The sequence below is a fragment of the Paralichthys olivaceus genome, chromosome 3, assembly GCF_024713975.1.
Source record: "Paralichthys olivaceus isolate ysfri-2021 chromosome 3, ASM2471397v2, whole genome shotgun sequence".
NCBI classification, from domain to species: Eukaryota; Metazoa; Chordata; class Actinopteri; order Pleuronectiformes; family Paralichthyidae; genus Paralichthys; species Paralichthys olivaceus.
Genome location: NC_091095.1, coordinates 23021338 through 23045854, shown reverse-complemented (window position 1 = coordinate 23045854; position 24517 = coordinate 23021338). Strand labels below are relative to the sequence as shown.

Genomic DNA, 24517 nt, shown 5'->3' with positions numbered 1-24517 from the left:
GCGTTCATCAAGACTAGAAAAGCCCTACATTAATACAGACCATTTACATGAATGAACGTGCAGACCAGTCACCAAAACAAAGACTATGTTTCATTGTCTGGAATCACATTATTATGCACAACATCCCAACTAATTGGAGCAGAAAGTAAAAATACAGAGCACTCTTTTTAAACTAAATTATTTAACCAACAGTATTATTTATTCACGTATTCAGTCATTTTGACTGTTCTGGTGTCCCTTTATTTTGTCAGTTTTGGGACTCCACGCTGTATCCTGTGTCTCATTGGAGCAAACATATCATTTCATTTATAAAGCAGGGGAGGAAGCAACATATCACACGTAATAGAGGCTGTCTTAAAAACGAATAGCTGGACACAACTGACTGTATAAAAAGAGCTGGATTCGAATTAATTACTGCAACACGGAAAAATGATAATCCACCTTTCTTTTCCAAGTAGTTGAAGTACTAATTCAGAATTGCAGCTGCGGGATGAAACCAATTTACTGTAATTCCATATGCACCACATGAAAGCTCCTGCTCCAGTTAAGAAACCACATGACGGGCAGTTATATATTTTTAAACAAAGATTAGGATCACAGTGCTTTGAGCCTGAGTTAGTGGAAGTCAGTAGATGAGGTGTGAGGCAGATACTGCTATATCAAATAAGCCAAAACCAAACCAATGAATTATGTGGTTGTCCGACAGGAGGAAAGTGCACATACAGTACATGGGATTGGGCTTTGGCTCCTGTAGGTCTTGCATGAAATGGCTGTTATTTTCACTATTTAGTGAAATAAAGCTCATGAATGTGTGAGATCAGCTCCACAAATCTATACAGTGGATGCACAATCCTTCAATGATGGGTGAGGGGATGAGTTGTCATCTGCACTACACTGCAATTACAACTGGATGCAGTGATGAAGTGATGATGTAGATTGCTTAGTGAAAATAGCTTTATTACTTTGAGTAAAAAAAAAAAAAAAAAAAAGTATTAAATATATTAGCATAGATAAATGCTAACATTCAGAATATGCTGATAATGCCCCAAACCAAGTTTGGAACAGGCAGAACTGTATGAAGAACAAAGTGCAGTGCATATCCAGTAAACACAATGACTGTCAAGCAAATAGGAAACTGAGATGATGAAGTCAGACCCACATTGGAAACATTGGTGAGAATAAGCTTCAGTCTCTGTTTGAAAAATAAATATTTCTTTAGTGCAAAAAAACATTCAGAGGACTTGTGCGTGTAACTTGAACATATAAACCAGTGTTTTGTCGACATTTAACTTCTCTTTTGAGTCAGAATTAACTGAGGCGTGGTAGTTATAGGGTTAACTGAATAACCTAAACACCAGAACAAAAACAACACTGCACGTTTTCGCAAACAACACAACAATGAGGCATTTTTTACTACAGTGTATGGATTCATTAGCCTAGTCGTACACAACTGTCGCATATAAGGAGTCGTTCAAATGTGAAAAGAACAGAAAAACGTGCTTCACGTTTCACCCCAATCATCCCAAATTCAAGAGTGCAGACGTTTACGATCCATTTCAAATACAACATAAGGGCAAGACACGTTTATATTTTAATACATTTGGTGAGATTTCTCCCCTCCACTATTAGCGATCGTGAAAGAACTCTGGCACAAAATGACATTTTTCAAGTAAATCCCAGTCGATTTTTAGTCCAGGTTGAGCTCAAATGTCGTCATGATGTCCCGCTGCATGGTCATGTCAATGCAACACATCTGCAGAGACAACAAAATATGGAGGAACTGTCAAAATGCTATTTTTTCCACAAACAAAGTCACACAAAAACATGAAGAGCTACTCACAGCCTCTCTCCTGCGACGCTCTTGTTCCTTTTTGCGGGCCAGCTCCCTTTCCTTTTCCACCGAGAGCTGTGTGGATGGAAGTTGTGCTTCCTTAGGAGAATTTGCCTTTTGCTGCTCAACATCTTTGGGAGCATCTGAGGAAACCTCTGTGCAAATGCTCTCTGGTGAATCAGGATCCTCTTTAACAGGGTGTAGATTTAGTTCGGTCTTACATGGGCCTGGGAGTCTAAATGGAGAACATCCCTGTTACTTAAAAGTTTCCATTTTTAAATCAGCTATCAAGCTTCTGGAAAGGAATACTGGGTTGGCTTGTCACTTTGCTTTTATAGGATTTTTGCAGGTTTCAACAAGTAAAATACGACAGATATGAGGGAATATCAGAGTACTGGAAATGACTTACACTTCCCCGTAATTAAACGAATGGTGAAGTAGCTGAGTAAAGGATAAACCTCAAAACTCCACATTATCTCATACTACAGACAGAGACAGTGGGTATCCATTGCTTTCCCACAGTCACAGTGTACAGTGATCATTTCTGACTGGGGTTTTCAGTTCCATCTTGATCATGTTTGTAGTATTATTACAGCGTGCTAATATCTGTATCATTGAGAAAGAACTATAAAACCCAGAGACATGACAAACTATGCATGCCTACGCAAAACCTTTCTCATAAAACATTTTTAAAAGTGTGTTTGAGTCCACAAAACACTTTTTGAGTCTCAGGGGTAAACAGTGTAGCAGCTGAATCCAATACAATTTACAGGTCCAGTGTGTAAGATTTAGGTGAAAGGAAACTATTGGCAGAAATTTAATGTAGAATAATCCTCATAATGTTTTCACTAGTTCATTTCATCTAAATTGTATGAGAAAAGGCCCTTTATATTTAAATACTTTATATTTACATTGAGGGGACCCTTTCTACAGAGGCCGCCATGTTTTTTCGTTAGTCCAGACTGGACAAACTAAACACCTTTTGAGTTTTTATGACAACTGAAGTTCACCACAGCTTCTCTTTCATGTTTGGAAGGAGAGGGTGAGGTGAGGGGTGTTCAGCTGCAACATGAAATTTCAACACTAGATTAAAAAAAAAACAACAGTAAAAACATAAAATGCCTCCATGCTGCTCCTGTGGTGTCATCCAAGTGTCTGTAAGCCCCGACATTTAAATCTGACTCAATGTGGCGTCATTTAAACCAGGTTTTTTAGCCTAAATGTCCTCGGATATCCTCCTCTGCATGTGAATGATGCAGTTTCAAGTCGAATGTGAATGTCAGGGCTTACGGACACTTGGATGACATCACAGGAGCAGTATTGAGGCATTTTCTGTTTAGTTTTTTTTACATTTGAAGATCCCCAGTTTCTTTAGTTGTATTAGATTTGGCTGCAACACTGTTTACCCCCGAGTCTCCTAAAGTGTTTTGTGGACTCAAACACTTCACCCACTCCTCCATCGGCATAGTGGTGAGTAGATAATGAGTGAATTTTCATTTTTGGGTGAACTATCCCATTAAGAATTTAAATAAACTGAATTCAGACACACATTTAATGCTGCTGCTGTTTCTGTTAGATTACCTGCTGCTGTTTTCTGAAGCCTCCTTCTCCTTTACGTCTTCAGTCTGTTTCTTCTTCAGTGCTTTTTCACGTTCCTCCTTTTCGATGCAAGCCTTACGGAAATGCTGGAAGCTCTCCTTTGAGGCCTTGATGGCAGCTGGGGTGACGGACTCTCTCACCAGTTTCGCCCAAGACTCAGCATTTTTCAGAACAATGTCCTGAATGAAACAAATCTCTGTGTTTAGGTTCAATTGATTTTAAATGAGATGGGTGCGTCAACGAAGATCAACCCCTATACCTGTAGTAATTAATGTTGGCCACTAGTAGGCAGAAATCCTCATACAACATTAATTGTCATGTATTATACTTTGACGCCCTCTGATGGTGGAAAGATAATTTTGAGTTGAAACGAAGTACTCTACTACATAAACTCTTTCAAATTAAATGATGACACTTAATAATAAATAACATTGGACCATTATTTAAATGGTTTAAATATCATATGAGATAATAATAATAATAATTTTCATTTTTTTTTACATTAGTTTATTTAAAAAAAGTCATTCTACTTTATTAAATACTGGTTGATGTACTGCCCATTCTCTGATCTTCAGAATCATTCATAATATGTCAGGAAGAATATTTGGAATTAATAAATTCTGAAACAGCACAAACCTTTTTGGGGATCTGGGGTTTTTCGTCTTCAGCGGATTTACTTGATGTGTTGATGTAAGGCACATTAGTCAACTGACTGTCAAGGACCTCCTCAGGAAATCTGAAATCTAGGACAAACCACTAAAGATAAATGTTATACTAAAATATTAGTGATCTTAAATTGATAAAAAACAAAAAACATGTTGAGGGTCCTGCAGTGACTTACTGGACCCCGTTTCATCCTTGGACTGCAGAGGACTGTTGCTAAGAGGGGACAGCACTGGGCCCTGCTGAAAGGACAGATTTAGTTTAACTTTTGATATCAGGCTGAAAGAGAAAATGTACACAATAAAAATGTAGCTTTTGCAGATCTCAAGTGGTTTAAGTTCCTACTTTGTTATAATTATGTACAGGAGATATAAAATATAAATATATTCTAATAATCAAAGCCCACAGTGTAAGTAAAGCTTTACCTCAAATCTGGCAGCAGCCCAGTCCAGTAAAACTACTGGAGACGCCATGGGGGACAGGAGGGCAGACAAGTCTGTGGAACAGTGAATCACAAGAAGAAATCCTCAATACATCTCAGCTGAGCTTGTTCATACAAACATACAGTGAGAGCTAGTGCAAAGTAAAGTAACACAAGTTAGCAGAAGCAGCATGAGATAGAAATGTAATTACACACAGGCAGGAAACAGAAAAGGCCCTTTATATTTAAATACTTTATATTTACATTGAGGGGGTCCTCTCTATGGAGGCCGCCATGTTTTTTACATTAGTCCAGACTGGACAAACTAAGGTAGTGATGCTGATCGGCCACTAGGTCTCAGAGGTTACTGCTATCCAAGGCTCAGAAAGAATGGACAGATTTTGCAAAATTAAGAAAACAAGATGAAAGGGAACTGTCAAAAGGTTTTCACATCAGCATATTTTAAACCCTACACTTTATCTTAACTGAACAGAGTTTTCTTTCAGCATTGTCTTAACAAAAACATATTTAAAATTATTGTAAGTGAAACGAATATACATAAGGTTTTGGCAAATCTTTGTTGAGGGACAAAAAAGACAGACATAAGTATTACCTGGAGGTGATAAAGTCAGCTTGTCACAGGTCTGTTCTGCATTATGGTGCGTTGGGTGACTGTTAGTTTCTGCCACAGAGGACTGCACAGCAGGAGGAGGCTTACACGTCTTGACTGAGGCTTCGGTCAAATCTTTCGTCTCTGTTATCTGCTTACTACAGGCAGCACGTGCGACCTTTGACTCAAGAAAAAAAAAATCTTACTTTTCATTGTTGACACTGACAGTAAAGCTGTCTTACATTGAATCTTCTCATTACTCTGAATAAAAAGATGAACATTATTTACCTTTGTCTTAACCTTTTGGCAAGATTCTTTACTTTTCTGCTTCTTTCTTTTTGGCACTGAAAAGCATGTTGACAACATAATTTAAATAATTCCTGTTTAGTGATGTAGAATATGTGAATGAACATGAGAGTTCAATTTAATGTACTGCAAAATGACAAAGTGATTTGTTTTGTCTACTTTCTAGAAGTAAACTACTTCCAAAGACCAAGACATGTAACAAGGTAACCAGCTTTGGTAAACTCTGATTTAGCACAAGGAGCTGTGGTGTCTGGCATTGAGTCCCTTTTGGGAGAAGACAAAAAATCTATACGAATTTCAACTGAGTCTTAAAGTTTAAATGAGGTGAGATAAAGGAAAAATCTTATATATTTTAAGCTTTTATCTGGTTTAATTAAAAAAGAAACTACATTTCAAACTACACTTCACATCGCCTCAATTGACCTTGCCTTAAGGAAAACAATATTAATCTTAACAATATTATCTATTTGAATAAGTGATGGACTTTTTGCAGTGTATTTTTACTTTGCACCTTTCTATAGTATAGACATGTTCTCAATAAAGTCTTAGTATGGTGTGACACCACTACTGGAGGTGGCTACAGGAGCAACAGAGCACCTGTTCCTGTCCAGGGCCTGTTCTAAACCTGCCTGTTTGAAATGGGCTACTTGCTTGCCCTGTGGAAATGCTGGATGCAGCCTTCTTTCTGAAACTGTAAAAGGGACCTGCAGTAACTAAGCCACAGCAAGTGAACACCTGCTGCTGGCTTTAGTCCACAGAACCCTGAAGCTGCAAATCTGCTGCTGCACAAAGAGCTGTTCACCTGCTTATTTAAAGTTTGGTGAAGATCGACTCTGCACGCGAAACCCTGAACTGGAAAATCAGTTGTCATTGTCATGAATGCGCTGCTGTCATGATCGATTGCATCACATACATTGATTAGTCCCGGCCGTGGTTGCTACAGAACACTGGCTGCCTGTTTATTTAAATTATTTAATTCCAACCTGCAACCTGCACCTCATTGGGTCCTTAACAATACACACGCCGAGTGTGAAGCTGATAAGATTAATGGTTCTTGAGATACACAAGCCAAAGACAGACAGAGATTTCTGGATAGACAGATAATCACATGTATACAGGCAGTGAAAAGTGTGTGGGAATTAAACACAAAGAGCAAACACCTAATAAATGAACAATAAAATTAAACTATTTGATATCTGGAGTGCAAAAAGAAGAAAAATGGTTTTAAACGTAGTAGTAAGGCCCCCAGGTGAATCATGGCCATGTAGCCAAAAAGAAGAGAGAAGGTTAAAACAAAGGGAGATGATGGAAGCCTGCTGAAGAGAGCAGCTAACCTGATTCAGAGTCACTGCTTTCAGAAGTGCAAGAACCACTTCTACTATTGCTGCTGCTGTCAGAGCTGGATGACGACGAGCTGCTGCTCTCACTGAGGCGTGGCAGGAAGGTGACATCAGGACAAGCCACAGATTTAGGTACTAACAAAAAAAAAAAGTGGGCAAATTGTGATTTCTACACTCAGGGCCCCAGACTCTGAAACGTAACTGTGACAATTTCAATGTTGATGGGAATCAGGTCTTACCAACTGGCTTTTTTTTCTTTAGCAAGTGCTGCTCTTTGTCGACAACCACAGGTTTCCCAGGACCCTTTCCTTTCCCAGCCTGCAGTCCTCCTGCGGGCTTCAGCAGTTGTTTATCTGCAGGACACAAGTTGATTCCATTCTCATATTTAAGATAAAATAAAAACCTTATACTTACAAATCAAACCTACATTTTTTTGGCAAAGCAGAGTTGTACTTACTGCTCATGTTCTTGTTGCATTTCTTCAGACACTCTGCAACAAACCTCTGCAGCGCTCTCAGTGTGGAAGGCTTGAGCATTTCAAAGTCAACCTCGATGTCCTCTAAAGAATTTCGCAGACAGGCCTCCCTGGCATGAATGATCCTCACCAACTTGCCCAGATTGTGGCCGGGCAGCTTGTTGATGTCTAATTTCAACTGCCTCATCTCCTGGTAAGTCATCGGTACTGATGGGACACCACATTTTATGGGTACACTGTGAATATTGTGTCTGTTTCCATGCCTGGAGATGTACATGAAACATCTATTATTATCCATATCACAGACTGTAGCATTCTCAGTTCACCATTACACGAAATACAATGGCCACTCACAAAGAAGAGTTCTTGCTATCAGCGAATTTTCCAAAAAGAGATTTGTCTTTTGAGGATTTGTGCTTTACTCCAGCAGCGACTTTTTCTTTGGACTTTTTCTCCTTTTTTAATTTGTCTTTCTTCTTCGGTTTCATCAGAGGGTCTTGGGTCAGTCTCTTCAGCTGATCACTGACAGCTCTCAACTGAGAAGTCAGCCATTAATGAGACGATTGGGTGAAATGCACTGAAGTGAAAAACTTCTCAAAATGACATTTGCACCATCACTGGCATGTATGATACCCACCCGCTCCTCCAGGTTGGCCAGCTGCGTGGCCACCTCTTCGGACGAACTGTCTTCCTCTGAGGAGCTTTCACTGACAGAACTCTCTGAGGTCGACACACTGCCAACCACGTCTACTTTTCCATTAATAACTTGCTGGCAAGGTACAGAACAACCTTCTGGTTCTTGGGGGACTTTCAGATAACGAGCCTCAAAAATATCCTGTTGGTACAAACAAAAATGTTTTGTGTTAATAATAGAAATTACAATTATAAACACTTAAAGGTCCAGTTTGTAAGATTTAGGTGAAGGGATCTATTGGCAGAAATTTAATGTAGAATAATCCTCATGATGTTTTCACTAGTTCATTTCATCTAAATTGTATGAATTGTAGTTTTCTTTACCCCAGAAAAGGCCCTTTATATTTAAATACTTTATATTTACATGGAGGGGGTCCTCTCTATGGAGGCCGCCATGTTTTTTACATTAGTCCAGACTGGACAAACTAAACACCTTTTGAGTTTTTATGATAACTGAAGCTACCACAGTTTCTTTTTCATGTTTGGAATGAGAGGGTGAGGTGAGGGGTGTTCGGCTGCAACATGAAACTTCAACACTAGATTTCACTAAATTCTACACACTGTACCTTTAAAGTATGTGCTTGAACTTAAAAGTGTGACCTAGGTCAATTTAAACAGTGCAGGGGCATTTTGGTGCATTTTCTAATTTAGTTGTATTTGTTAGAAGCCTAATCCATTCCTCATCCTTTCTATACAATAGCTCTTAGTATTCAGATATTTCAGCTGTAATATGCTTTAAAGCACTCTGTTGAAACAGTGGAGCCAATCAGAACTGATCAGCATCAGATTTAACATATAAACAGCAATGGCCACATCCACTTGTTGCCATCCATGGACTGTGTAAATAAAAGAATGAATAAGTAAAAGCATACCTGCAGTTTTCTTGCCATGTAGACGACTTCATGCGAGGGTGGATTGTATTTGTAACAGTTGGAGAACATCAGTCGCACGTCACCAGCAAACTCCTTCACATTTGCATACTCTCGTTGATCCATTTTTGACTGAGGATAAAACAGAGTCAGGAAAGCTGCTCTAACAAACACTGAAAACAATATTATATACTAAAGTTAATCATCATTAGAGCAATTTTACCTTGATGGTGTTCAAGTCCATTGGCTGCTTGATGATGTCATGGTAGTCGCGTAACCCCAAAGCCACGGCATCAACAGGGGTATAAAAGGGCCATGCATATGCGTAGTGTCTCTTTGACAGCAACTCCTTCAGGATGTCACTGCAGTACCTGAGCTGCTCAGACAGTTTGACCTTCTTTTCCTCAAAGGCAGGTAAGTCTTTCTTAGGAGGTTTGATGGGCCTGCCGCTGCCACCTCTCCTGGAGGATAATGTGCCTGGTGCTGGATGCTCCTCAGCAGGGGTTAACCCACCGCTGGTGGTCGCTGAGGTGGTGGAGGATGGGGGCTCTGCTTTCCTTTTAAAACCTCTTTTAATCTATATAGTTAAAAACAGATAAACAGTAAATCATCTGTTTTACATCTTGACATTTTAATAGTTGGGTTAAAGGCACAAACAGGCTATTGAAGGTTTGATCACATCTTGAAGCAGCATGGGTTCATGGGAGTCTTCATCACAATTGCTGATAGAGATCTACTTGATGTGATTCGGTGGTTCATGGATGAGATAATGTATAACAGATATTCACATAACGCAACAAACAGCAGTGAATCATCGTGATTCATTCAGGGAGAAATAAAAAAAGCTTATAAGTTGTGGCCAAAAGCTACATGAGAACTAGATTAATAACGGCCTCTAGAATGGGCTTTAGTTTGAGACTCTGTCTGCACTCTGATAGAGGCCACACTGTCGTGGAAAAGTTTGCAAATAATAGTCAATAACAACATAGGGCCCTATCATTGTGCGCAATGATGCACAATGCAAAGGTAAATCTGTAAACTATCTATCTCCCATTCTTTTTTTCTTTTATTTGTGAAATGGTGACAACAGAAAGTGACAAGATGGATAAGATACGCAGATATATGCACATAATGAACACAGAACATGATGCAATTTAAGTGACGTGTATGATAGTGGAGTGATAGTGGAGCCCCCCCACCTGTTCCACAAGCACCTGCCAGAACCACAGGTGCGAGCCCAAGTAGAGGACAGGCAGTGTGGGCCAGCGAGTCCCCCCCCTTTGTTAATTGTTCATGTGTCTCTTCATTTATGGGGGATGTTGCACCAAACCACGCCCAGACCAAGGAGGACGTTTGCCCGTACAGATCTGATGCCTCTCCCTGCTTTGGACCACTCCCAGACTACTTAGGAAGCGGTCTGTCCATTGAGGAGTGACATTTTTAGACAATTTTTTAGTTTATTTCTCCCTTTTAAGAGAGAGGGAGGTGGAGTCTGCCAATCCCCACCCTAGCCGTGCCGTCACCAGATCCCTGCGCCGTGCCACCAGGGGAAGAGGCGAGAGAGCTGCCACCCAACCCCCCTTCCCCATCAGCCCAGTGTGGTTATACACTCCATCGCTATCATCTACTATCATTGGAAATGTGGTACGTGAGGAATTTCATGCTGTCACTGTAACTCATCCAGTACAATTAACAATTGTTGTTCTCTACCGTCCATCAGGTCCATTGGGAGAATTCTTGGAGGAATTAGACGTCCTCCTGTCAAACATCCCAGAAAATGTCCCTCGACTTGTCCTTCTTGGCAACTTCAACATCCAGACAGAGAAGTTGTCTGACTTACTACTTTTACTTTCATCCTTTGCTCTCGTACTCTCCTTCCCCACCTACTCACAAAGTTGGCAACCACCTTGATCTTATTTTCAACAGAAACTGCTGAACCCCAACCTCACTGTGACCCCACTTCACATCTCCGACCAGCTCTTCATCTTTTACTCTCTTCCACTCTCGCAATGTGACAACCCAATCTCATCAACAGAGGCATTAGAAAGGAAATGGCGAATATCAAAACACCCTGAAGACCTGCTCACTTATCAATCTCTGCCACTAATTCTACCTTTTCAACCTTTTCATTTCCCCTCCTCCTTCTGCCTTAAGGAGGAAAGAGTAAACCCTCTCCTCAAGGAACCCACCCTCAGCCCGCCTGAAGTAAAAGACTACAGACCTGTCTCTCTTCCTTTTCCAAAGCGCTTAAACATAATATCTTCAATCAACTCTCTTCCTATCTTCACCAGAACAACTTTCTTGATCCTCACCAGTCTGGTTTCAAGGCAGGCCACTCAACTGAGACCCTTCTTGCGGTCTCTGAACAACTTCACACTGCTAGAGTGGTCTCTCTCTACTCTGTGGTCATCCTTCTAGACCTTTCTGCTGCGGTAGACACGGTGAACCTCTGTCAGAGTTGTTGAGGTGGCATTATTTTTGATGCAAGGATTTTGAGGAATCTATTTAGTGAGGTATTGTAACTGATGGGCAAAGTAGTAGAAGTTTGGGGGGGGGGGTCAAGCCCGCCAAGAGATTTGTTTTTTTTGTAGAATGGTAGTGTCAGGCGACACAGATTCCCTAATAGAGAACGTTTGTTGTTGTTTTTGATGTAGTGTGGTATTCATGCAGTCCTGATGTTTTCGGTCCAACCACCACAGAATGAGGACAAAAAAATAATGAGGAAAAAAAACCAAAACGCATTTTCCTGTCAACAAATTTTGATTTCTTTTCTTACTGAAATATTAAGCCGAGCATCAGAACTGACACGTAAACACATAAGACAATTGATGTCTTGAGTTAAATTGAGTATCCAGTGTACAACTACCATTAAAATACTTACAGCTGCGTCAATTTGTGCAGAGAGTTGTATGGGTGGGATGAACTGAGGCACATGAGGAGGGATGACCGTCACTGTCTGTTGGAGAACAACTTCTGACACAAGGGATCTCTGCTTAAACACACCTGCATGAGGTAAAGAACATCATAACCTGGTACAAATTTGAATGGTTAATCAAGTCATACAATTACTGTCCAGAAAAAAAGATGCTTGTTCTTGTGCTGTACTTACTTAAAACGACAGTAAAAACACAGTTATATAAAATCAACAATCATATCTATCAATTCCAAATATGAAATGTTCAATATTGGACCAACATCTCAAGGGATTATTATTGAACAAAATACCTGCATTTGATTTCTTCACTGGCTCTTTTGGAATGACTGCTGTAACATCACATTCGTCCTTTGGCATTTGGGATAACTTCTGCAAAAAAAGCTTCTCCAGAGTCTGTGCCATAAAGACAATGTCATCTCTAGGCTGTGGAAAGAAAATGTACACATTATAATAATTTAAAGAATTCATGAGGGTGATATGCACCTTTGTGACAGTCCTGTCTGAACTGCAGAAATACTTGTGTACATCTTCAGCACTGATAACCTAAGAAAAACATCAGCCATTCTGTAAGGGTGAATATGATCTTCTAATATTTTCATTATAATATGATTAAAGAAAAAACAATATCAGTTTACAGAATCATTTTGAGTGTATTACATTTTAAGTGCAGGTTTACATTTTGGCATCATACAGCACGAAAATCATATTCTCTTACCCGATTGTACATGTAGCAGTTGGTAAACATACTGTTGAAGTCTTTAATACACTCATGTGCTTCACAGTAATATTTGTTCTGAAGACGCTTCATAATAGTGCCCAGATCCATAGGATTTTTAATAATTGTATAATAATCCTGAAAGAAAACAAAGACACCAGCATTAATACACTAAAGTCTTCCCTTCCCAGTTTGCATCCCAATGGAACTGATCCACCAAGCCAATGTATTATAAGTAACACAGAGACAGACAACATAGATATTTAACTGCATATTTACAGTCAGGCTGTGATTATCCAAGTTGATTTCTTGAGATTTTTACCACTTACTGGCAGATGCAGTGCCACTGCATCAACAGGCTGGCGAAAGGGCCACGAAAAGTGATGCCTCCATAATGCTTTGATCACAACCTTCTCCAGATACTGTAGCTGATTGGTTACGCGCCCAGGCTTCTTGGGATTGGTGACCTCTGGTGGAGGAGGATTTCCGTTCCCAGCAGGACAGGAGTTCCCGTCAGACATTGTGTTGTCCAACAGCAGAGAAGGGGGGAAACTGTCCCAAGTTTGCTAAGCCGCAATTCAGCACTCATCACACGCGTCCCTGAACAAGGAGTGAGGAGTCATTTCAAGCACTTTGGTAAAAATGGATATTAGTAATGACAACAGTCTTACTACTACATCAGCGCTGAATGCCATGGATGACAGCCATAGACTCAAGCTGCTGTCCTAAAGTAGTCCAACTATTATGTTGAATATTAAACTAGATTATTTAGCTATCTTAGCTCAGGATTTTCAGTTGAGTACACCTGACAGAACCATCTGTGATCCTGACTGAGGTAAACATAAGATTGATAATCATTGAGCCCACAGGAAGGATTTTATACATTGTATAAACCAACTAGCATTTTTTTTTAAAAATCTTCTAGAAACAAATCAAATGGAGAGGAGGAAAAATGTCCTAAGATGAACAATACTAGTAATCATCTCCACCTCTCTGTCATGGGATGGAGTTAGTAGTATTTGATTAAAATGGCCAATGGCTGCATGGGAGGCATCTTTCCAAAAACATGGGTAATATCGCCATCTAGAGTACCTCAAAGAAACTGTACCATTTAACATTTCAACCCAGCAAGATTGGACTATATCAGATCTATATTTCCAAATAACACTTTCAGTATTTGAAAGAAGACAGTAATAAGTTATTAAGCTAAAATATGTCGCACAAACTGGAGCCTAGTACCCATATATTTGTTAATTTCCAAATCTTGGGACAATAAAGGAATTCTGATTCTATTTACATTATTATAATTACAAACAAGGAAGCCAAGCTACAGGGATGTCTTACTATTATCCATATAAGCTGGGGTCATTTTTCATCCCTGTTTGTAAGCAAGATTACACAAAATCAACTGAAAAGATTTCCACGAAACTTAGGAGGAGAAATCCATTACATTTTGGTGTGGATTGTGCGGGCAGATTCATCTTTTTTTTTTTCATTTTCTATAACATTGTGGAAATAGGGCATTTTTCAACATTTTTTGTGTTTTCCCACAGAATAGTGCATAAATGAATTTGGGTGTGAAAAAAAGCAGGCACACATTGATATATTTGGTGCATCACATCATAGATCTTTAAAACTGATAATAGACCATAATGTTATTCTCAGAAGCACTGTCAAATGGAAACTTCACTACATGAGATGTTAATCAAGAGTGGGGCTTTGCAATCTGCACATTCAAAGTGCTTTCGTGTCCCATTTTTATTTGTAACCCAACCCAAGTAATTTACATAGCAAATGATGTTCATCTTAGTGGCATTTGGTTTTGTTTATTTTTGTTAAATGGCAAGCACACAACACTTTCACACATGAATAAATCCAGTGAAGTCCACATATTTATTAACTTGTTACTCCTTTTGTTGGGTATATGTAGGTGCTAATGTTTGGCGAATTCCAAGGAGCTACTGATCCAGACTTAAGTGCATAATCCTTACACTTAACTTGTGTTTCTGTCAGAGACGATGGGTTAGTCGTTCACTTGAAAAATTTGGGGGGTCATGAGCTATCGTACTTTTGAATTCATCCTAAAAAAAAGAAACTATGCTTTTGGACTGTAGAAATAGAAAAACAGTTAATTCTCTGTTGGTGCACTTTGAATATTCAGACAGAAGTTTCTGGTGAACCTGCCATGCATTTACTGGTGTCATTTAATTTAAACTAAATATAAACAGTTGCATTCTCTAAACCTGGCCCAGTAGGTGTGCTCCTAATCTGGAATAATGATTCATTTGTGAGGGCGACAATTCAAAAGAGCAACACACAGAAATGAGTTTCTTTTAAATAGAAACAACTGTTTAACACATGCTGCAAACACACTGCTGCACGACTGGTTGTATTAAGGCCTGGACACCTAACCTGCTCCTCTCGTGAGGTTGTGGACCAGATCAAGGCGATCTATCGATACCAGTATTTTAAACACTAAAATGTGCAAGTCTATGAACACTGGATTCGAGATTAACTCAACAACAACGTGAAGGATGTGTCTGTCCGGGATGTGAACTGCAGACATGGCTGCATGCTGCACTGTTGACAGTCCTCTGGCCAACACGTGAAGCCGCCGCCACACCCACTGGTTAGTTAGCACACAGCGCTAGCCAGCTCGCGTCCACATGAGCTCCACCGTGAGGAAGATGAAGTGGCTGGGAGGGTAATGACGCTAGCTGTCAGAGCTTCGCCATCGAATTCGCGTGGCTTGTATGTTAGCAATGCTAGATTAGCCTAGGCGGTAGCATTAGCTACCAATGGCTGTGGGAGGTTGATCAGTTTAGAAGAAAGGCTAACATTGATCGTCGCCCTTGGGCGCTACAACTTTAGCCTATTTGCTAATTTGCCGGGTGGTCGGTGCTCGTTAACTAACGGCAGATTGTCATTTTCCTCTTCTTGTCCTTTGTGCAGTTATAGTTTCATCAATGGAGAAAAGGCTCTGGGGGCTTGTCAGGTGCATTTGTCTGACATTTTTCGCGTAAGTGTCTAACCTTAGCTTTGTTGTGCTAACGCAAACATGGCTAACGCTCCACACCGGCTGGCTGTTGAGACGAGGTTAACGTTACAGACTCATTGCTAACTCATGTTAGCTTTCTCCACCGTTTGACTCATTAACCAGCACAATCCCCAGCTCCCCTCAGGCACACTCTACATTTAGCAAGTGTCACCGTGTTAGCATTACCTTCCAAGACATGACAGGTTGTCGCGTTCAGCTCTCCGGTCGCAGCCGTCTCTACGGTAACCGCCTCGCATTTATAGCCCTCGGCTCGAGCCTCCACAAGTGATTGGTCAGAACGCGACTTGCACGTGTCGCTGTTCGCTTTTCTGCAGATAAACGCGCTGAGAACGATCACTGTCTGCAACGCAAACACAGCCCGGCGTTCGTCCTGCAGACGAGCAGCTGACCGGCTCTCTAAAGAGGAACATGAGTACGTTTTGTTAAGTGGTCCCGAACAAAATGGCAGCTCGGTGTCACGGAGGGATCCTGGAGCGTTACCGCTCGATGCTAACACTGGCAGACAGGTGTGGTGTTGATGAAGGCACTGTGTGAGTGTGTGTCTGTGTGAGTGTGTGTGTGTTTCAGGCTGCAGCGGCTCACACACTGAGGCTCTGCAGCCGCTGACAGAGCAGCGACATGTCTGAGGGAAGCGGGGGAGATGCACGACCTGGGATCTGGGCGGAGCGCTGGTTTCAAGTACTGATCCAAACTCGGAAAAGTGAGTTTCGTTTAGCACATGTACGCTGCCAGCCTCTCTCTACCCACCTGTGAATGCAGGCAATCGTAATTGCGTGATTCAGTACACGACAATGATTTAAATCTACACATAATAAGGGATATCAAGGCATTTTCCCTCGTTTTCATTTCACTATTTGTACTGTTTTTGTTTTTTTGGGGACGTTAAATGTGAAAACTCAAACTGAATGATTAGAAAACTGAGCAAAAGTATATTCTTGCAAAGTGAAACATTATTATAAGAGTCTCCTCGTACAGAATGAAGAAAGCTCACAGTGATAAAATGAAGCGAGCGAGTCTGGGCTGTACGAGGAGCACTTGAACTACATCTAACTTTACTTCCTGTGAACTCAGGAGTAACTCAGTCAGGTGTCTGCACCATAGACTGCATGTAAAAGTCTGGACCTTAGACTGCATGTAAAAGTCTGGACCATAGACTGCATGCAAAGGTCTGCACCTTAGACTGCATGGAAAGGTCTGGACCTTAGACTGCATGCGAAGGTCTGCACCTTAGACTGCATGGAAAGGTCTGGACCTTAGACTGCATGCGAAGGTCTGCACCTTAGACTGCATGGAAAGGTCTGGACCTAAGACTGCATGTGAAGGTCTGGACCTTAGACTGTGTAAAAAGGTCTGAACCGTAGACTGTGTGTAAAGGTCTGCACCTTAGACTGCATGTAAAGGTCTGCACCTTAGACTGCATGGAAAGGTCTGGACCTTAGACTGTGTAAAAAGGTCTGGACCGTAGACTGTGTGTAAAGGTCTGAACCATAGACTGTGTGTAAAGGTCTGGACCTTAAGGTGTGTATTAAGGTCTGGATCATAGACTGTATATATATATGTTGAGCTTCTTTTATTGTGGTCACTGAACATAACATGGTTCAAAGAGTTTAAATAAAAGACTGAGGTCATTTCACCTCTCCCAGGTCCCCTGCTCGAAAATGGCATGCCCAAAATGAATGGACTGCAACTTCAGGGTCCATATGAATAAACTTGGTATCTATAATAAGGTAACGCTTGTGAAGCATCAGTATAGATGGTACTCGGTCACAGTAGATAGAGTGGAACACAACATAAATGAAAGATTTCATGTCGCCCTGAAGACTGTCATTTTATGAATATCCCCTATGTACAAGGATACATGAGTTATATTAACTTATTCTAAATTATCATCAGTTATTAATTGTTAGATCAAGAAACATAATTACTGATTTACTTACATTGCAAATATAAATATCAAACTTGTTTTTCCCAAGGATGTTGCAGGCAGTGGGCTTAATTCACTAAGCGTGTATAGTGCACTTGTCAAATGGTGTCTATATACTACTTATGCAAGGTTTGGTTATCGAAACAATGTTGATGAGGGAATGTTGCACCTTTTCACCTATGACATTGCGATCGCAATAAAAACTTAAATAAGTAAGTTTCTTCTAAAATGTTACATCCCCAGTGTTTTAGCTTTTGAGTAAAAAGACTTCTGATCATCACTTAATCATTTACAGTTCTTGCCCACAAGATGGGGCAATGAGCTAAAATGTATGGATTACTTTATGAAGGAAGTTGTTGCAGTCTGTGATTTACACATTGAAAAGTGACTAACTGAACAATTTGTAGTTTTCTATAGACAAGAAAAAAAAGTACCTCGGCAACACATGACATTATGGTCTTTGACTGTTGAAAGAAAACGTGGGAAGTTGCCTCTGTAAGGAATGGTGTTTGTTTTATGCTAGGAAGTGCTGCACATCTTTGAATGTTTAAGGGAAATGATGGAAACAATTTAGCTGCAGCCAAAAGATTTGTAAAGAAAAAGTGTGTTTAATTTAAGTTAATTGAGTTACACACGAGAGAGGGCTTTTGCAGCCATTTCTAATGCAGCTGGAGCATTTTTGTTTTTAATTTTCACATCTGTTTTTAAACAATTGATTTAGTAGTTAACTAATCATTGAAAGTTTCACCAAGAAAATCCTGCAGTTCATTTTCAGCAAAATCTTGAACTAATCTGTAGCAAAGCATTCATTTATTTAGGGACATTTGGAGGTGGAGAGCAGTAGAGGCAATTTTCAGATGAGGCACATGCTCAACATGGTAGTCTACAATCCAAAAGACAAAGTTTGGGGATGTTTAGAAAGGGAAAGGAATGTGTGGATTGTCCGATTGTCAGATGTCTTAAATGAGTTTTGAATCGGGCCATAAATACTGACACAGTGTCTGTTCCCCTGACAATGGCAGGAAGCTTGTTCAGAAGGGAGGAGGTCATAGAGGAAGAGGCTCTGCCCCCTGATGTTTCAAATGTGAGGAATAACACAGGATATTTGTTATTGAACAAGTAAATACAAACTCCTCAAAACAAGAGAGGGAACGAGTAAAGCTGACACTCACTACTTCTGCTACTTAGTGCTTGAATGTAACGTAATGAGTATGTTTACTCAGGATGTATTCTTATGATTTCTATGTACTTGTACTATATCTGGGTATTTGTTACTCCAGGCAACAACCTAATTTTACTTCAAAGGTATATTTAGTACTTTGCACTCAATGATATTATAAAATCTGATGCATTTCTGTAGATTACAACAACCCAAATGTGAATTTGTTAGACCTCCACCTCGAACTGCTACAATTTAAAATAAGTAAGATGTAAGTGATAATTCATCTGTTCTGAAAACTTGAAATTTATTTTGATATAAAAACACTTGCAGAGGTTCCTTCAATAATTACTCCTACTTTTGATTGAAGGACCTTTGTGTTTAAGTATTTTTACATTGTGATTTTTCTACTTTTACCTTTGTTAAATAATCTGAACACTGATCACTGCTGCTGCTGTTACCCCTACTACTACTACTACTACTACTACTACTACTACTACTACTACTACTACTACTACTACTACTACTACAAATAATAATAATAATAAAGCAACATTAATTATATTTGCATTTTTGTGTCAGAATTCTTCGATAAAGAATATGTTGTTAGAATTGTGCAAAGTAGGCCTCACTTGTTTGAGCATAACCTTGATCTGAATCATCCATGAGAGGGCAACAAAAAACACATATTTGTTTATAAAAGTATGCAGTATGTTACACTATGTTTGAATCGTAGGATAGATATCTTCAAGTTTTATGTTCAGCTTATTGTAAACATAAAATGCTGAATTAGGAATTATAAACTATTGTCAGTGTACATTAAAGTCCTACATTTATGGGAACATTGCACCTGTTTTGGTGTGAAAACAGGTGGTAGAGGCGCTGACAGAAATGTTTCTGACTGTTAAAAACCTACTTTCAAAGTTGACTCTTTTTGTGGAACCCCGCAGTCGACAGGAGCGGCACGCTCGATGCACGCAGGGATCGATTATTAACAGGCTTTTCACCTACTGAGTTTGTGCTTAATGTGTCCCATGTGTTGGAGGTAAAAGATGTGGAGTCAGATAACCAAACATGTTTGGAGTGGTCCAGTGGCATGTGTTTTAGTTTTAAGGATTTTAAGTAAAGTAGTAGGAGTCTAGTTCAAATATAACTCAGATGTGTCTCTGCAATGATTTAGGGCATAAAACCCGGTATTACAGAAAAATGAATGCTCTACAACAATGAAACTCATCTCGTCTTTCCTGTTATTGGTAGGTATTCTGAAATTAAACTGAGAACATGTGAGAAACCGTCCCAGGCTGCTTGAAGTCATGGTGTGGTAAGAGCCAGCTGGAATCAAGTTATAATGTGGGATTTGTCTTTTTTTTTTGGCTTTATGAGGCAGTGGATCCCTCTTCACTCTGTCCATCTGATGACTCAGCTGCAGTCCAACAACTATCTCCAGAAATCAAATATTTACACTGTCCAAAACACACGGCTGGAAGAGGGACAAAGCAATATAAAAGATTAGAAAAGGAAAGTAAAATAAGCAGGATACATGTTAAGTGTAGTTTTAACAGCACGCATCAAGTATACTGGTTCTTTTGAAACTTAGTTACCTCATCCGCTCCACTGGCTGTACAATGTCTGCTGCTGTTTACTCGCAGTCATGATGAAAGGGTCTATTTAAACAAAATCTAATTTACGTTTCTCTGGAAATCAATTAACAAGTTCAGCCTTTTTTCATTTGGAGTTGTAGCTGTCCCTGTGGGGATAAAGAAACTTCACTGCTTTGCTAATCAACTAACACTCCTGGTATTTTTAATCCCTATTTTGGTTTAATAACATACAGACGATCCCTGTTGCAGTATGACATCATGGACAACTGAAACATTTCAACTGTAAATATTCCAACTTTTATTAGGTACCACAAGATGAAAGCTTGGCTGATTTATCCCTTAAAAACTGTATGACTGCATTTCTTTTTTTAAACACAAGTTTTCCTTGATCAAGATAATAAATATTTTTGGAATAAACTTTCGTTTCCTTTGTAAGTAATGTACCAGTTACTTTAACTTGTATACTTTGCCTTTTTTAAAACATGGTTTTACTTCATGACTAAAGCATATTGTCATATGCTATACAAATAAAAATCGACATACTGCATTCTTTGTGGAATCAGCTTTACTCCCTGTATATCTTGACATGGCAAGAGTTCAGTCAAATGTGACTTTAGCACATCCACCTTTAAATAAACCTGTTCAATGAGTTAATGAGTTCCTCATCGCTGCATCCTCTGGACACCAGCTCCCCTGTCTGAAAATCACTGAGTGTCTTTCACTTTTGGGATTGCATACAAAATCTGGTTTCATCTAATCACAATGGAGTTTAATTTACTTACTTTTTTCATCATACACTCATTAGGAAAAGATTTCTTGATGCAAATATATGTGAGAATTATCATACACCAATACAAGAGTACATAAAAAACAGTATAAAGGCTGCATAACAATGACACAACCATCATATAAAACAAATAAGGTGAACTGTTTATTTTCAAATAACTGTTATTTGCCACTTCTTTACTGATATAATCTGAGGAAGTACTGAGATTATTTGATGTGATCTTATATTTTGAATCCTGTCTAACTGTTTGTTTGTTCGTCAGCAGGATTACACAAAAACTAGGGAACAGATTTCCACAAAACTTGAATGGGACATAGGCGAAGAAAGAACCCATTATATTTTTGGGCAAAAAGAATTTGGCAATGTCGAATGTGTAAGTAGTCTCTTACCTTACGGTGGGAACTGAATCTTGTATTGCAATCTGAGGAAGTCTGTTTTTCTGTGTGTTTGTTGTTTTTTCTCCCTTTTGATAGAAGTACATTTTGAAGGGGAAGCTTTTCTCTCATCATCTCATCATTTGTTTTTGTTGTTGACATTTTGTCATGACTGTACAATTCTCCACCACCATACCCTGCATTCACCTGCATCACCAACCAAGCTCTCCCCATACCTCCAAACAACATGGACTGTAACTGAAACCCACCTGAACTACATATGTTGTTATTTTACTATAGATGCTGCTATTTTATTCATCCTGTAGATGGAGAATTCTTGTCACAACTGCACATTATATGCACATAAGCCATACAGTATTTGCACTGCTTATTTTGCATTATTCCAGTTTGCGCTACAATCATAAGAGGTGGTGGACTAGTGGACTAAGTGGAACACTAATCAGACTGAAGGTCACTGGTTCAAGACTGACAAGTAGGATGGCGCAAAACAAGTTGACCATAAGATGGACCAGACTTGGATCTGCTGAAGTCCGGGAGGACAGATGGACTCTCCCTATCCCACTGTCTAGGTGCCCACTACTCCGTGTGGTCACTGCTCACACAGGATGGGTTAAAGGCAGAGACTGCATGTCGTTGTGTGCTGTGTGTTGCATTATTTGTGGGATAATAAAGGAATCTTAATCTTAATAAACAGCAGTTCATATGCTATCTACCCTGGGCCATTATGCTTATGTCACATTTTATTTGTATAGTCCATAGTCACAAATCACGGCATCCTCTGTGCTTAACCCTCAATAAGAATTTAGAAAAAATACCACAAAAAAAAACAACCTTTATGGGGGCGCGATAGATGCTGCATTATATGTTGTGTACTTAGGGATCTACTTAAATGTTTACACCGGGGTCCATAGAGACACACTCAATCCTGTCTATATGCGCATATGGCAGAATTGACAATAAAGTTTACTTTGACTTAATAATTTATGGATGATGACGAAGAAAATCTAGCATATGTATGAGACCGATATATATGGATGTGTAGAATATGGGGCAACTCGATTGAATTGAAGTGGTCTATTGGGTCTTGAGGAATGTATGTGCTCCACTGAGTGCCATTCTAAACACTGATACTAAGTAGTGATATCTCTGACAGATCAGGGTTTGGACAGCTACAGTGTAATCAATTGGGTCAATACAAACCCGAAGATTCGAGTGACATAAATGTATCATGAAGATGCATCTGACTGCATGCATTTTTGATGCACTGTTGCCTTCCCCCCCCCCCATCATCTCAGCTTTATTCACAGCCCTAACACACTGTAAACAAACAAAGTGGGACACTTTAGTGGGGACATGCATATGTATGAGATGTAAAATAACCTGATCCCTTTCAGCGTTTCCTTGTCAACTCTCAAAAGAGGCACATCAGTGTGTTTTCCTGTGTTTGCCACAACAAAAGTTCCCTTCCCTCTTTTCACAGGTGCCATCTCATTAGTAGTAAATCACTGAGCTGACACGTGTTGTACCCACTCACACAGCAGCTCCTCTTCAGTGGAAGTCTGATATCACAGCAGAGCAATGCAATGTTTGCTCAGGAGAGATTTCACACAGAAATCAGTCTGTGCACACAGTTTAGTGCTGTGATTAGAGGTTGTGTGGTGGCAAAATGAAAGGATGTGACAATAATGTCATGTGAGAGCTCCTAAAAAATATATTTTAAATGGCTGAGAGGCCAAATTTATGTTTATTGTGATTTCATACATCACAATGTTAAGATTCAAATGATAATGAAGTAACTGCTAATGCTTCTTTGCTTAAAATCAAGAAGTATTCATCATCAAGAAAATCATTAAGGGGGTTGAGTGCACTCGTTAATTCTGATGCTAAATGACTCTCAGAGAGTTTTTTTCTGCATCACATTAAATCCACACATATCATCGATTACGGTGAATTATTGTCTCTTGTGTCTTGTTGTTCCTCAGAACTGTGCACTGGTAAAATATTGTATGTTGGCTCTAATGACATCATTATAGATCATCACAGAAACCACTTATTTGTGTTGCACTCATTCATGGTTCCTGTCACAGTCCCATCGGACAGATTAGCGGAAACAGAAGTGACTCTTGAGGTGATTCTTTCTGTTTCGGTGGTTTCTGCTCCTGTGATGATTTGATGCCTTTTACCATTGTATATTATTAAATAGAAAATAGTAACCAGATATGGGAAATTGACTAATTGTTCCATCAACAAACAGCTACAAGTGTAAAGATTTCCCCTGTGGCAAGTCACAAGATCTGTTTTGAGGGGTCATGGCATCCTTTATGCAAATGCATCACATTACTTTTTATTCACTTTCTATTTTGTTTCTGCTGCAACAGAAAGCACACAGAATTTGTCTCTGGTAATTAAAAGGAAATGCAGATTTCATTTAGTGTTGGGGTTAGTTGTTTCATTATCATTGGATGGGATTTTCACAGAGTTTACACATCCTTGTATTTTTATTTAACAGCTGAAAATAAATAAAAATACCACTGGTAGAAAAACTTTTTTAATTGTTGCCAAACAGATTTTCCCAGTCAGGCAGTATCGCCAACAAAACACAGACAAATTAGTGGGTATTTAACTTTGTGGGTATTGTCTAATAATACATTGCACACAGTGTATGGAAATAGTTTGATCACTGTCATGCATTTTTATGTCATTACCTATAGATTATATCAATAAGGTAAAGTTGTACATTTCTGGTTGAACCCACAGGCTTTCCATGAGTACTCAGTGTCCCTTCTGATCTGCATGCAGGTGTCGCTGAGATATACCCAAAGGTTGGAAATGGCTCGATATGGTGGAGAGGATGCATTGCATGCCAGTCTGCACTGCTTTGCAAATGGTAAAGAATGCAGTACAGGTTTAAAGTGTATTTTACAGTGCATCATTTCAAAAATCTATGCAAGATTGTGTTTATTGTCTGGATTGTGAAGCTGAAAACAAAACCAAAATCGCTGAAATACTGTGGACGGGCTGGGAAATGTTAATGCATAATGAGTTAAAATAGAAAAACTAAAGTTTTTATAAATTGATTCACTTAGTAAAGTTTTAATCTGCAAAGCATTTTAATAAAGTGGGATAATCTCATCCA

At 39.4% G+C, this 24517-nt stretch overlaps 1 protein-coding gene and 1 long non-coding RNA gene across 6 annotated transcripts; one reads left to right on the top strand and one right to left on the bottom strand.

Annotated features, from left to right (window-relative positions):
- Window positions 1-940: 940 nt before the first annotated feature.
- brdt (bromodomain, testis-specific) lies at window positions 941-17637 on the bottom strand. 5 transcript variants are annotated; one of them, XM_020081475.2, is made up of 20 exons: window positions 15681-17637; window positions 12787-13057; window positions 12458-12595; window positions 12033-12165; window positions 11689-11810; window positions 9031-9384; window positions 8811-8939; window positions 7883-8080; window positions 7600-7781; window positions 7228-7508; window positions 7010-7123; window positions 6765-6905; window positions 5413-5468; window positions 5128-5308; window positions 4519-4589; window positions 4272-4335; window positions 4067-4173; window positions 3413-3609; window positions 1841-2066; window positions 941-1753 (listed from the first exon to the last, which is right to left on the bottom strand). In XM_020081475.2, exons 2-20 carry the CDS (start codon window positions 12976-12978, stop codon window positions 1688-1690), a joined length of 2952 nt encoding a protein of 983 aa, XP_019937034.2. In that variant the 5' UTR covers window positions 12979-13057; window positions 15681-17637; the 3' UTR covers window positions 941-1687. The 5 variants fall into 5 exon arrangements, 3 of the variants coding, with proteins under 3 accessions (XP_019937034.2, XP_019937035.2, XP_019937036.2); XM_020081476.2 differs by having other exon boundaries at window positions 4272-4332; XM_020081477.2 differs by having other exon boundaries at window positions 5128-5302.
- LOC138407256 (uncharacterized) lies at window positions 16076-22072 on the top strand. The gene is made up of 2 exons (XR_011240687.1): window positions 16076-16215; window positions 18462-22072. It is a non-coding gene; the product is annotated as an uncharacterized lncRNA (long non-coding RNA).
- Window positions 22073-24517: the final 2445 nt, after the last annotated feature.